The sequence below is a fragment of the Tauraco erythrolophus genome, chromosome 1 (assembly GCF_009769465.1).
Source record: "Tauraco erythrolophus isolate bTauEry1 chromosome 1, bTauEry1.pri, whole genome shotgun sequence".
Lineage (NCBI taxonomy): Eukaryota > Metazoa > Chordata > Aves > Musophagiformes > Musophagidae > Tauraco > Tauraco erythrolophus.
Genome location: NC_141465.1, coordinates 117,267,306 through 117,280,148, shown reverse-complemented (window position 1 = coordinate 117,280,148; position 12,843 = coordinate 117,267,306). Strand labels below are relative to the sequence as shown.

Below are 12,843 nucleotides of genomic sequence, written 5' to 3'. Positions count from 1 at the left end.
AGATGCCAAATGAGTAAGTAACAAAGCACACTGCTTCATTTTTGTGGACTGTCCCATGAAGCTATATAAAACTAGAACAGCAATGTGACATACAAATACTCGTCTGTTTCGCTTTGGAATGGTCGCCTATCTTTGTGCAAGCAAGTCTGGGTGTTGGACAGACTTGTTGCCTCCACCTCTCTGAAATATGTGAGATACCTCATTTTGTGAAGTGTGAGCACCTGGAATGCATGAAAAGCACCGGCTGAGAGTCAGGTACGTCACGACCTGCACTTGTGACTTTGTGTAGTTCTTACTTCTTCTTAGTCACTGCGCGTGACGTGGAAGATGCACGAAGGAAAGGGTACGTTCATGCTTCCTGTGTCGGAGTGACAGTTCTCATGTTTGTGGCTTCTCCTTCCCAAGTTACTCCTGCGTTGTACACCTAAGAGTGCAGTGCATGTGCGGTAAGCTCTGTACAGCACATGCTGGTGGTCAATGTTCAGGCGTTCAGGGTGAGGACAAAAGGTTTTAGAACAAATGTCCATATAATATAGATGCTATTTAGGAACTGTTGTACAGTCGAACTAAAAACATCTAGTGATGCTTCAGGAGTTGACATAGCACGTAGTTTGTCAAAGGCTGATTTTTGGGGGTTTGTTTTGATGGGGTGGTTTGTGGTTTTTTTTTTCCTTTGAGGCATTTTGGAGAGAGGGATGAGGTCTATAGGACATAGTAAAATTTGGGTTCATGATGCTTTCATTAAGGAATGGATTTGGCAGCCATCTTTCAGTTGGCAATATAAATTCAGAATTCCTACTGAAGATGCACAAAAGGCATATGAAAAGATGTTTGAAGCTGTTCTTTGTCTGATTTTATTATATGGTTTTCATCCAGTTGCTAAGAAAAAAGTTTTGGTGAACAAAGGACAAAGAGAAGTAGTTACAATAAAAGCAATTCCTTAGGCACAGTAGAGAAATACCTTTGAAGTACTCGCTCAGTTTTTTCTTGCTGCTCTCCATCACTCAGCAAGGCTTAAGCAGCTGCAGTTACTATGAACTGCAGTGGCAATGAATTGTTCTGGAGGCTTGGATTCATTATCTTTCCCTGCTACATCATCAGTGCTTGTGTTCCGGGCTTCTCTCACAGATCCTGAAGGTTGCTGGGTGATGCAGCTGACTTTATCACAGATTCTCTGTGCTTTCTGCACCCATTTTCAAAAATGAGATGGTTTTTCATCAGACTGGATGGAAGATTGTTTCAATAGATGGAAGAGACCACACAGAACGCAGCTGCCATCTTGGCTAGCTGGGATTGTTCAGTCCTCAAATGTTCTGTCCGTCTGTACCTGCTCCAGTTCTGTTCTCACCCTTTGCCTTCCCATATACTGGAAAACAGCCAGTAATATATTTTTCCTTTACGTCAGGCTGTCAGAGCAGTGGCAGTCCAGCAGCATGGGAGCTGAGATGGCATGGCGATAGGAATGAATCACACAGGGTCTTCAGTTTTGCTGGAGTCTCCCTCTGTAAGGTGGAGCTCTAATGGAGTCTTGCCTTGTAACAAGGCAAGAGAACCACAAAGGCCACATTTTCCTAAGCTGCTGGTGCAGCATGGGCATGCACTGCACAGCCATCACTCAGTCCTGACTTGTGAAAATTCTGCAGCTTTTCTGTCCCCCACAGAAATGGGGAAAATATTTTTCAGATTCTGAACCTGCCTTAAATGTTTCCCTTTCACTCAAAGGCAAATGTTAGGTGTCTGGGTTTTTTTCCTAAAAAGCAGATGAAAGACAGCACAGAATACAAATTTGAACAGGACAGAGGCAGCAGTAACAAATTAAGGTTAAAAAGGGTCTCTTAAAAAAAAATAAAACCTTGAACACTTCAAATAAAGCAGCCAGGAAGAAGGGAGCAGGCAGAAGATGGTTCTTTTTTTCTTTCTCCACAGCCAAGTCTCAGCTGTTGTGCAGGGTACCTCCAAACTGGATTTTTTTTCAAGAATTTCTGTAATACTTCCTACATTATTTGAATTGTGAGGAATGCTTCTGGGGTTAGTGTTGGCACAGTCTCATTTATAGTAGCTGGGTCAGACCTTAACCTTGCCTGGCTCCTCCCATGCATGCCACTCAAACAATGGTAGGCACAGCTCTGTTTTTAAGACAACCACAACCCTATGCATGGGAACTGAAGACAGTCACCATCCGCATGGAGATTCCTGCCTGCTCTGAAACTGGATTCATCACAACTGTTTGGGCATGTTCCAGCAGCACAAATGTTTTCAAGCAGAGTTGGAGGACAGTATGACCCATGGGGTGACATCCTGATCCTGTGTCACAAACATTCACTTTCTGACAATAAGTTTATTGAGCTGCTTGTGACATCCTGTCTGGAAAAGTTCAGACAGGACATGTGCATTTGAAATTTCTTATGCTTTCCTTGATCTCTTGGCTCTACTGTCTTAATATTCAAGTTTTATTTCTGTAAACAGCAAGATGAAAATCCCTACCTCACAAGTGAACATCACTGCACACACACCCCCCCACCCCAACAGGGTCCCTTGCATTCACCCTTCCTGAAACAATGGTTCGTAGGAACTCCCCATAGTTCCACAGTGTAGGGAGACTAGTTAAGGACAGCAAGACTGTACTGACTTGCACTATTTTTATTAGTGGTATAACACAACACACACAGATGGAAAATTATACAAGACTTCCTCCTTACTGTGCACCTCTGAGGTAAGCCTGGCCCCATCTTCTCTAGCCCCTTCCATTACACAGCTGATTTCCTAGCCCCCAGGCCCCTGGAAGGCTCCTGTGCTCTAACCTCCTGATCATCTTGGTGTCTGGACTTGTTCCCATACCGATCTTGCCTTCAGGAGCCCAGAACTGGTCACAGCACTCCAGCTGACATCTCAGGAGTACTGATCAGATAAGAGGTACTGCCTTCCTTGCTGCTGCTCATCTGTGCTCTTCTAGCAGAGGCCAGGAGGGGGTTGGACACCTTCATCTTCACTCGTCCTTCAAGACTGCCAGATCAGCTTCTGCAAAGCTGCTTTGCAGCCAGTCTGTGCCCAGGCTGCACAAGTGCATCAAGTTATTCCATCCCCACTGCAGGACTTTGCATTTGCCTTTTTTGAACTCGGTGAGGTTCCTGTCAGCCCCTTGATTCCTGTTCACTGCTTTGCTGACTTCAGGAAACAAAATAGCCAGCCTGTTACTCATTGATTAATGTGAAACAGTTTTATAAAAGATACAGAAACTCAAAAAAAAAAAAAGTTACCCTAGTGATATATTACAGTGCAATGTTAAAATCTCGTCACATCAAAATTCATGTTTCATTATTCGTTTTATTCATGGGGTTTGTTTTCCATCCTTTTATTTGGCTCCATTAAGACAGCAATCATTCTTACCATAACTGCCAACTCAAACTTAACTGCATGGGCAGGGAAATCGTGCTGTAGCGAGGATCTCCGCACTGGTTAACGTTTCCTTCCAGCCCTTTTCAGCCATTGCTGGCTCATACTGTTTTCTCCAGGTAACTCGTACTTCTGTACTAGTAACTGTAATCCACACTACCATTTTTTCTTTAAATATAAAAAACCCCAGCATTTCCCCATCCTTTGTCACATATTTTATTGCTTAAAAATATTTTCTTACTCATTTCATCCAGCTCTACAGTTGTTTTTTTAAGTCCAAACCCAATCATTTAACCAAGGAGCAGTCTTTCAATGATTCTACTCTGATTCCTGTTGTAGCACATACAAGCGTTAATCCTTTTATCAGCACCACTTCCCAGCACTAGTATTGGAGATCTGGAAAGAAAATCTGCTTCCAGTACAGTCTGGATAAGAAGGGAGTCAAGGCCTCAGTTACACATCGAAGTTGGCCAAAATCAGCTTTGCTACAAAACGCCCAACTTTGCTTAACGCTGGGAACGCTCTGTTGGAGGCTGAAGAGTAACATCACAGAAGCAGAAACTCGTCTCCTCATACAGGAAGAGGCACCTTGAACCTCGCAAGCAGATGTCCTGGTCGGATTCTTCTGAGGTGTCTTTTCCAACCTGGGGTGCTGGTGGGGGACACCACCTCTATGCAGGTCCCCTTCCCATCATTTCAAATGGCCTCGTTCTGTTCCCTCAGGCCTCGCAGGGCAAACCTGTTCACAGCAGAAAGCATACAGCTTAAATGAGTGATCACGTCATCCCTCTCCCCTGCTCAGAGAGCTGCCACAGATGTAATCACTATTTTATTGGATAACAGCGTTATTCTTGTGCCCAGGAGCACAGAGGGCAATGAAGAAAAAAAGAACACGTTAAGCACAAAAATAATACAAAGAGGCTGATAACCAAGCACAAAGGAACCAGATTACATCACAAGAATCACAACCACAACTGTGACAACACAGTTACATTCTCACCTCTGATGGTCCTTGTAATTCCCACTTGAAGAGCAGCACTTTGCACATCATCACCGTGTAGCAGAAAGCCATCTTCAGTTCTGAGGATGTATAGCCACCAGTAGTTTTCACTGAAACCTATAGCAATGGAGAACGTTTTCAGGGAATAGTTATGATTCAGGCTGAGGAGTTACAAGAGATGCTGAAACGATAACTTCCTTGAAAACTTACTTTTGTAATCAAAGTGCAGCAAACAAAACTCAAATAGCAAACCACAGAGCAATATATTAGCATATATAGTTGGGTGAGGAGCTGGGAAACGCTAACGCTTCCCCACATAGCCCTTCCAAGAGGTCACCTGGGATTCTCTACCACTGTTCAGGAACCCCAGCAGCAGGCAGCCTGACCTGAACATTCTGACCTCACTACGCATGAAATCGGAGCCCAGTGCATTTCCTGGTACAGGAGAACTATAAGCAAATTTGTTTCAGTGTTGAAGAAGGGAACGTGACAACACAAGGCCAGCTCTCACCTCGACAAAACGCTGCTCAGCAAGAAGTTACGGAAGTGCAAACTGAGCAGGTGTAACTTGTTTTTGTGACTGGTTTGGCTCACGTTCTGCCCCAGACACAACACAATCCACTCATTTTTAATCTGATCTTCCCTCAATTTTTAACGCAGTTGCGTGAGGCCGTTGGGCTGTGTCAGCCAGGTTCACGCCACAATCCGAAGCGTGCACGCACAAACTAATAATGGGGAAGGAGAAAAAAAAGGATTTTATCGCTCCGCTGAGACAAGGAACCATTATTTAGCCAGTCAAAGAAACACTTGTATGTCCAAGGAACCTTGGCCATCCATGCTTCCCTTCACAGGAAGGAAACTGTGAGGACAGAAGAATTCCATGACGCCTGGGAAACCTGCCAAACGCTGAGGCTCCCAAACGGCTCTTTCGCACAGGGGCAGCCTGATCCGTAAGGACAAGCAAGAAGGCTGAATTCCCAACAGCTACATGGTCAAGACAAAATGTCAGCTGGATAGAAAAATCTTTTAAGTCAAACTTCAAAAAAATTAATCAAGTGTTTTTTTCCTGTTACTACTTTTCTGATAAGGAGTTTTAACTGTATTGGCTTTTTTAGATATTGTAAGTGCTCGTACCGCACTTACTTCCGTAGCCTGCTGTACGTAACACGTTATCGTCTGATGATTGTAGGATTTTGTGGTGATTTTACTACAACTAGAAAATACCAGGGGACTCCATAGTGAAGGGCAAGGCAAAACCACAAAACAAGGTGTGTGTGAGTTTTCCCACCTCCTCAGCCCCCCTCCCCTCAATATCGAATCGGTAACAGGGTCCAGGTTATGGAACGCTTGAAGTGGACACAAGTTGTGTGTTGGGACTGATGGGAGGCAGCGCATTGTCAGGCCACACTCCATCGCTGAAAGGGCATGGGAATTGGGAGAGGTGTGTGTGAGGACCAGAGGAAAGCAAACATCACTCTGATCTTCAATAAGGGCAGGAATGAGGACCCAGGGAGCTACAGGCTCTGGGAAGGCGATGGACCAACTAATCCTGCAAACCATTTCCAAACCAAGAAGGACAAGAAGGTAACTGGGAGTAGTTGGCATGGATTTACAAAGGGGTTGTTTGCAAATCCTGAAGGATGCTAACCTGAGAGCCTGCTATGAGGAGGTCACCAGTTCAGTGGATATGGGGAAAGCAGTGGATATTGTCTACCTTTACCTCAGTAAGGCTTTTGACACTGTCTGCCATAACATCGTCATTAACAAACAGATAAAGTACAGCCTCAATAAGCAGACAATGAGACAGATTGAAACCCAGCTGAAGAGCCAGGTCTAGAAGGTTGTGATCAATGGCACAAAGTCCCACTGGAGGCCAGTAAGTAGCACAGTACCCCAGGAATCAGTACTGGGGCCAGTCCTTTTCAACATCTTCATGTATGAAATGGCTGATGGGACAGAGCACATCCTCAGCAAGTTTGCCGGTGATACAAAGCTGAGAGGAGTGGCTGATACACCAGAGGGTCATGCTGCCATCCAGAGGGACCTCAATACGCTGGAGAAACAGGTCTACAGGATCTCATGAAGTTCAACGGAGGGAAAAGCTAAATTCTGCACCTGGGGAAGAATAATCCCAGGCACCAGGACAGGCTGGAGGCCAACTGGCTGGAAAGCAGCTTTGCAGCTAAGAACCTGGAGGTCCTGGTGAACACTAAGTCCAAGAACCATCATGAGCAAAGAATGTGACCTCGCCACAAAGGCGGACAGTGACATCCTGCAATGCATTACAAAGCTGCCAGCAGATGAAAGGAGGTGATCTTTTCCCTCTACTCAGCACTGGTGAGACACCTGGAGCACTGTGTCCTGTGTTGGGCTCCCCAGTACAAGAGACACAGACATACTGGATTGAGTTCGGTGAGTGGAAGACAACTGAGAGACTGAAGCATCTTTCATGTTATAAAAGTCTGAAAGTAAAATCTTATAAATATTTGTAAACATCTAATGAGAGGGCATAAAGATGTCAGAGTCTTCCCAAGTGGTGCCCAGGGACAGGACCAGAGGCAACGGGGAAAAACTGAAACACAGGAGATTGCCCCCGAACATAAGGCAACTTCTACTGTAAGGGTGACTGAACACCAGCACAGGTTGCCCAGAGAGGTTGTGGAGTCTCCCTTGCTTGGAGACCAAACCCAAGTGCACATAGTCCTGGGCAACCTGCTCTACCTGACATCCTGCTTTGGGCAGGGGGTTGGATTATACAATCTCCACAGCACCCTTACAACTTCAGATATTCTGGGATTCTGTGAAAAGCCTGCACCAATTCCAGCTGCAGAGCTGAGATGGGAGTTAGCACTGCAGGGCTGAGCAGTCACTTCCAGTAGCAAAGGTGACTACCAGTCTGTCTGCCATGCAGCACGTTACTGGGGTGACCTGAACACCAGGGAGAGGAGCAGGGCTCCAACTCTTCATCTGAAGTATGCACAGAGAAAATTTTTTCTTTGGATAGCTAGCACTGCTTTGAAAAGGAATTAAGTGAAAGATGCAACAAGGCATGGCAGGTAAGAGAGTAAAAGGGAGAGAAAAAAGGATATAGAGCTTCTGTGGAGAGTATAATAGGATTCTGCCTGTCTTGGGTACAAATTTTGAACTGTCTCAGTCTTGGGAATCAAAGACCACGTAGGCAATTTTTCAGTATTAGTTACAACTCGCAGTACAGTTTGAGATGTATTACTGCAGAAAGATTTCTTCTCTCATGTTGCCATTCCTATGCTTTTTACGGAATGACAAAGGACCCCATTGTGTTTATACTTCCCATGCAACTCTCTGAAGCGTTACTGCTTACTTCCCACACTTAATTTACCAGCTGACTTGGAAGTCAGTAAAAGGACCCCTCTAATGAGCAATAAATCTTATAGACTACTACTATAGAATCACAGAATGGTTTGGGTTGGAAAGGACCTTTGAAGATCATCTAGTCCAACCTCCCTGCCTTGGGCAGGGACATATTTCCCTGCCTTGGGCAAGGACGTATTTCACACGTCATTAATAAATAGCTCGATATATCTTGTTCTTTATGTATCTAGTTCTCTATTTACTGTTAGCAGCTGTAGAGACAGCTCCGAGTATGTTTACTACACCGAACGAACACAGAGAACTAACCAAATTCCTCTTGCTTTATCAGTAGAACTTGCCCATCTCAGTCAAATCCCATTAGTGTTTAAAATTATTTTTACTTTATAAAAGCAACTGATATTTTGGAATTTCAGAACTATTGGAACTACTGAACCAAGCTGCATAAATCTCCCTTTAAAAACCTTTGTATCTGCCAGTCCCACAGAGATGCTTCCAACACCAGGGCAGATGACGCTACATACCTGTGCATACGCAAACTGAACTCAACACCAGGTTTTACAGAGTACAAGGCCACAGCCTTCCAGACCAAAGCCCACTGCCTAATCCCAAGGACCGTTCAGAATCAGAAAGTACAATGTTGGTCATAAAAACTGGATTTTTGAGTGCGATGAATTGGTAATATCATGCAGCTCAGATACGGCATCAGATTCATGTTGTGCTATGGTTTTTGGATGCCAGACACATAGTGGCTGGCCGGATTTTGAGCTGTCTGTAAGAGGCTGTGTACAAATACTTCAAGTCCTTTAAAAACATGTTAACATATGACGGGAATTATGCAAGGAATTACGTTATCTGAAAGCAAGTACTAGTTGAAGCTTAGAAGCAGAATTACTTTACATCAAATCACAAATGTGAACAAAAAGAGGGCTCTTAATTTGAAATTGCTGAATAAAGCAAAATATCCTAATACGTACCTCATACTAACACTTGGCTTAGGATTTCCTTTTGTATATGTAAGATAACAGAAGGATTCTGCACAAGCCAGTCTTCGGCATTTTAAGATTTTAATAGTAACCTAAAAAAAAAAAGAGACAGTAAATATGACACTTCAAACAAACTAGAAAATACAGTAGCTTCTCTTTTCAAATACCCATAACTATAATATGGACAAATAAACCATAATAAAACTGCACATTTCCATTAAAAAAAATAATCCATTTGTTCTCTACCCATTCTTATCACTTATTTGTTACTACACAGATTTCTCTAAAGATCTTAGATATAATTTTACTACCTCAGCAGTTAAAAAACAGCTGTTCCAAGACATTAAGAAGTGCTTAGATTTTCGTACTTCTGCTTGGAGTAAATTAACCAGTTCTGCTTCGAAGCGCCCTAAGTCATTTCTCTTGGAAGGTTTTTAAAACACACATATAAATAAACACTGTCTTCTTCTAGGCCTCCCAATGCATGTGCCCAAAGTGACATTTCATCCTTCTCTCATTATTGCTACTACAATAATTAGAATCTCTGCACACAGCAGCGTTATTAATGAAGCTTGAGAACTAACTGCTCTCCCTGTAGTTGTACTGAGGGTACGGACACAGAAATACTCTCCATTCCTCAGCCTGCTGTGGTACAGACAGATACTTACAAGGGGCAAAGCTATATATGAAAATACAACTGAACTAGAGTAAAATGTTGTCCTACTTAGAGTAACACCTCAGGAGAGTTGCATACAAGTCTCATTGAAACATATTTTAATACTAAAAGCCTTAGAAATTGATGCAAAAGTTTAAGACTTTTGTCATTTTAAAACTCCTGCAATAGATCTGTTTGCATTTGCAGTAAGTGCAGTTGGAAAATGAACAGGAAGTCAGAGTATAATTTTATTCCTATTACATTTATTAACAGTTAAAATTAATGTAATTATATTTCAAAAGGCCTAAATAGTAACTGAAAGTGTTAATAAGGGTATCCATCGTGAACTCTCCATCTTCTCCCAGAGTCTACATGTAAAATAATTCTCCGAAGTGTTTAAAATTCAACAGCTCCCTGCCTCAGCCATGCAGGCTTCAGAACAGCTCTCACCCATAGCCACACACTCCCTCCTCTTGCACCCCCAATTAAAATCCCCTCTTTCCCACAAATACCTCCAATTTAAGGTAACATGCGAGTACTGCAACGCATGGTTGCAACTGCAATTGGCAGGTTTAATATAATCCATTACTCAGGCTGAGGAAGCAGGCTTAGGAAGATGTTGCAGAGTCAAGGAGCTCTGAAGAAACATCTGTAGAGAGGAAGGCTGCCTGGAAAGCCCCTGGTTACAGCAGTGCAAAGGGATAGAGAGCTCTGTATGCTCCCAGATAAAGACTTCTTAAAACAATTTACCAACATTTTGAGCTCCTGCTTGATGATCAGAAAACTTAGTACACCCTGCAAAGTATTTGTTATAGAAGTAATTCCTTTGGAAAGCCAGACAAGGCCGTACCTTTTGGGCTAGCTTCGCTTCAGGAACAGCCCCAAAAAGGAACTCGGAAGTGACAGACATGCAGATTCCAACATACAACCACAAACATTTACAATAAGGGTAACATTTACCTTGTCAGATACAGCTGAAAAAAGGCTGAGACTAGCAGCTCAGAATAAATCTGATTTCAAAGCTGACACAAATTAACATCTAAGCCCTACTAAAAGTGCTGTTAATTCATCAATTCTCCCATTTGCTTCCTTTTCATCTTTGCCCCCCATGGTGCAGCTTGCTATACATCCCATTTCAAAAGTTCTATTATCTATTCCGTAACACAGACATTCAGCTAGACACTACTTTCTTCCTAAAGCAGGTCCGGCAGAGCACAGCCCACTAACCTTTGGTAACTAGAGCTACAATTTTGCAAGTGCTACTACTAAAACTATGTAGCAGGTCAAATGCAATAGTGGCTGTAGCCATGTCTGTCAGCCTGGGGGACGAGGCTGGAATTGTCATTTGGGCAAATACTAGTGTCCTAATCCAGCTATTAATAAGTACGTACCCATCTTAAAGGGAAGCTACAATTACAAACTGCACATCTTTTCAGTCTGTATTTTAATAGTATGAAAAAACCCATAATAATTAGGCTGCTCTTCTTTTTTTCCCTATCTACAAACAGCAAGGCTAAGACCCCCAAGGCCTAACACAGTCTCTCCAGTTTCCGTAACAGCCAGTGTATAATATTACTTTCTATTTCTTCATCTCCCAGATTTACTGAAGAGAAAGCAGTAAGCCAGATTCTTGGCATCTAGTAGATACTAGTGACAAAACTGTAGCCAAATCAATCTGGTATGTTTCTGAAGATAACCCCTAAAACCAGCCAGTAAGACCATATGGTAGTGTTACAAATTAATCATTTACCATAACTCAAAATACTTAAAGTGTGGTTTGGTTTTTAATTAAACAGTATGTATCTGCCTTTGCACTATTTCTTCGGGATTCTTTCTCTGCAAGAAATTAAGATCATTCCAACCTCCTCACCCTATACAAGAGATGTTTGTGATTAACAGTAATTACTTTGTTAGACCTGAACTTATCCTAGCAGCTAGTGCTGAAAAAAAAAGGATTTATAACAGCAGGAACACAGCAAACAGTTATTTTAAAAGTAACATATTCTGAATCATCTTCATTCATAAAATAAAGCTTCTCTTTAAATTACAGCTCAAAGTGGGTATGGTGCATCTGATATATTCTAAGAGGCTGAGAGCATGACAAACATGCCTGTTCTGACGAGAACAGATGCAAACTGAGCGATCCTGTGCATGTATCTTGCCATTATCAAGGAAAATTGAAAACTAGCTCCTCAGTACAATCCATCTGAAGTAACACATACTCAGCTCGGAGTACGCTTCACTACTATATTCCAATAAGGAATTGCTACGCAAGACAAGCTCCAAGCAGAAACAGCCATGACAACCTACACCATGGAAGGATGTTTTACGTTTACCTTGCACACTGCTGCTATGCAGCGTCACTGGCCTGACTGACAGAACAAGTTGCTTTTTTATTTTAACAGGATTTTTGGTGCCTATTGTAACAAAGTTTCCCCCTTATATTTCCCTCCATTTCCCCCTTTATTTTATGTCTACTTTAAAAATTACCTAGCAACACAGAACAGCAGCATGGGTAAATTTTGACCTCCACTGAAGTGGACCATACGACACTTTGCACCAGCAGGCACAGGTATCATTTTGAGAGTAGCAGAGCCACTATCCATCACACAGAAAGGAAGAACTCCAATGCCGAGCTGTTCTCAGGAAAACACACAATCCCTTGTGGCCATTTATTTGGGGTTTCCAAAGGGAACCCGAGACGATCCGCAGAGCTGTGTTCATGTTTGCATTTGTTCAGGTTTACCTATCAAAGGTAACAGATAACAACGTTGGCTGCTGACGTACTAACAGAAGATACAGTGCTACACATTTTTAAATAGTCAAGCAATCTTTTCCTCCCCATTCTTCTCAGTTTTTACTCAGGTCTGGCCAAACTTGCTCACCTGAATCATGAGCAGCCCCTGCTGAGGACAAAAGCACACATTCGCAACAGCAAAACCATCAGAGAGTAAATCAATTGTCACCTGGGCATCATTGCATGGCTGCCAGTGATTACAGGAGACAAACTGCAACACAACCTTTCCCAGTCTTACATTTCCCAAATTCTCTCCTGAAGAGCATATATTTGCAGACAGCTAGAAGCAAAGAAGTATGTAAGGGGAAAAGTGAACGTTACCAAATTAAGGCTCAAAAGGAAAATTGAGTTCCTAGAAATAAAAGGGCAAACCCTACTTGAACCAAGCCAGCAAGGCATTCAATTGCCTTGACAGGACTATTAAAAACGTTTTATATCTACTTCACAACTTTCAATTTATAAATATATATATATAATTTATAGGGTATCTGAAGTTAGCACCTTACACAGAATGAGGAACAAGAATGTAGTAACAGTCCTCTTCTGGAATCAGATTTCAAACCATGGTGGCAGTTGCTAGTGGCTCAGTAACAAACCCGTACCAGTGGCAATACTATGATCAAGACACATTGGTTTGTCCGTTTTGCTTGGATTGCAAAACTTT

At 42.6% G+C, this 12,843-nt stretch overlaps 1 protein-coding gene across 6 annotated transcripts in view; it reads right to left on the bottom strand.

The window, feature by feature from the left end:
- Nucleotides 1-2,763: 2,763 nt before the first annotated feature.
- Nucleotides 2,764-12,843, bottom strand: part of PSPC1 (paraspeckle component 1) — a 65,534-nt gene continuing 55,454 nt past the window's right edge. Inside the window, exons 7-9 of one of the 6 annotated variants that reach the window (XR_015222594.1) lie at nucleotides 8,719-8,819; nucleotides 4,394-4,510; nucleotides 2,764-4,132 (exon numbers count right to left, since the gene is read on the bottom strand). Coding sequence is in view for 2 of the 6 variants with exons in the window: in XM_086621585.1 (XP_086477711.1) it covers nucleotides 8,643-8,819 (177 nt within the window). In the remaining 4 variants the exon portion in view is untranslated. Of the gene's footprint in view, nucleotides 4,133-4,393; nucleotides 4,511-7,858; nucleotides 8,820-9,953; nucleotides 11,082-11,453; nucleotides 12,129-12,843 lie in introns of those variants that run through there. The other 5 variants (XR_015222593.1, XR_015222592.1, XR_015222591.1 and 2 more) reach the window with 5 other exon arrangements.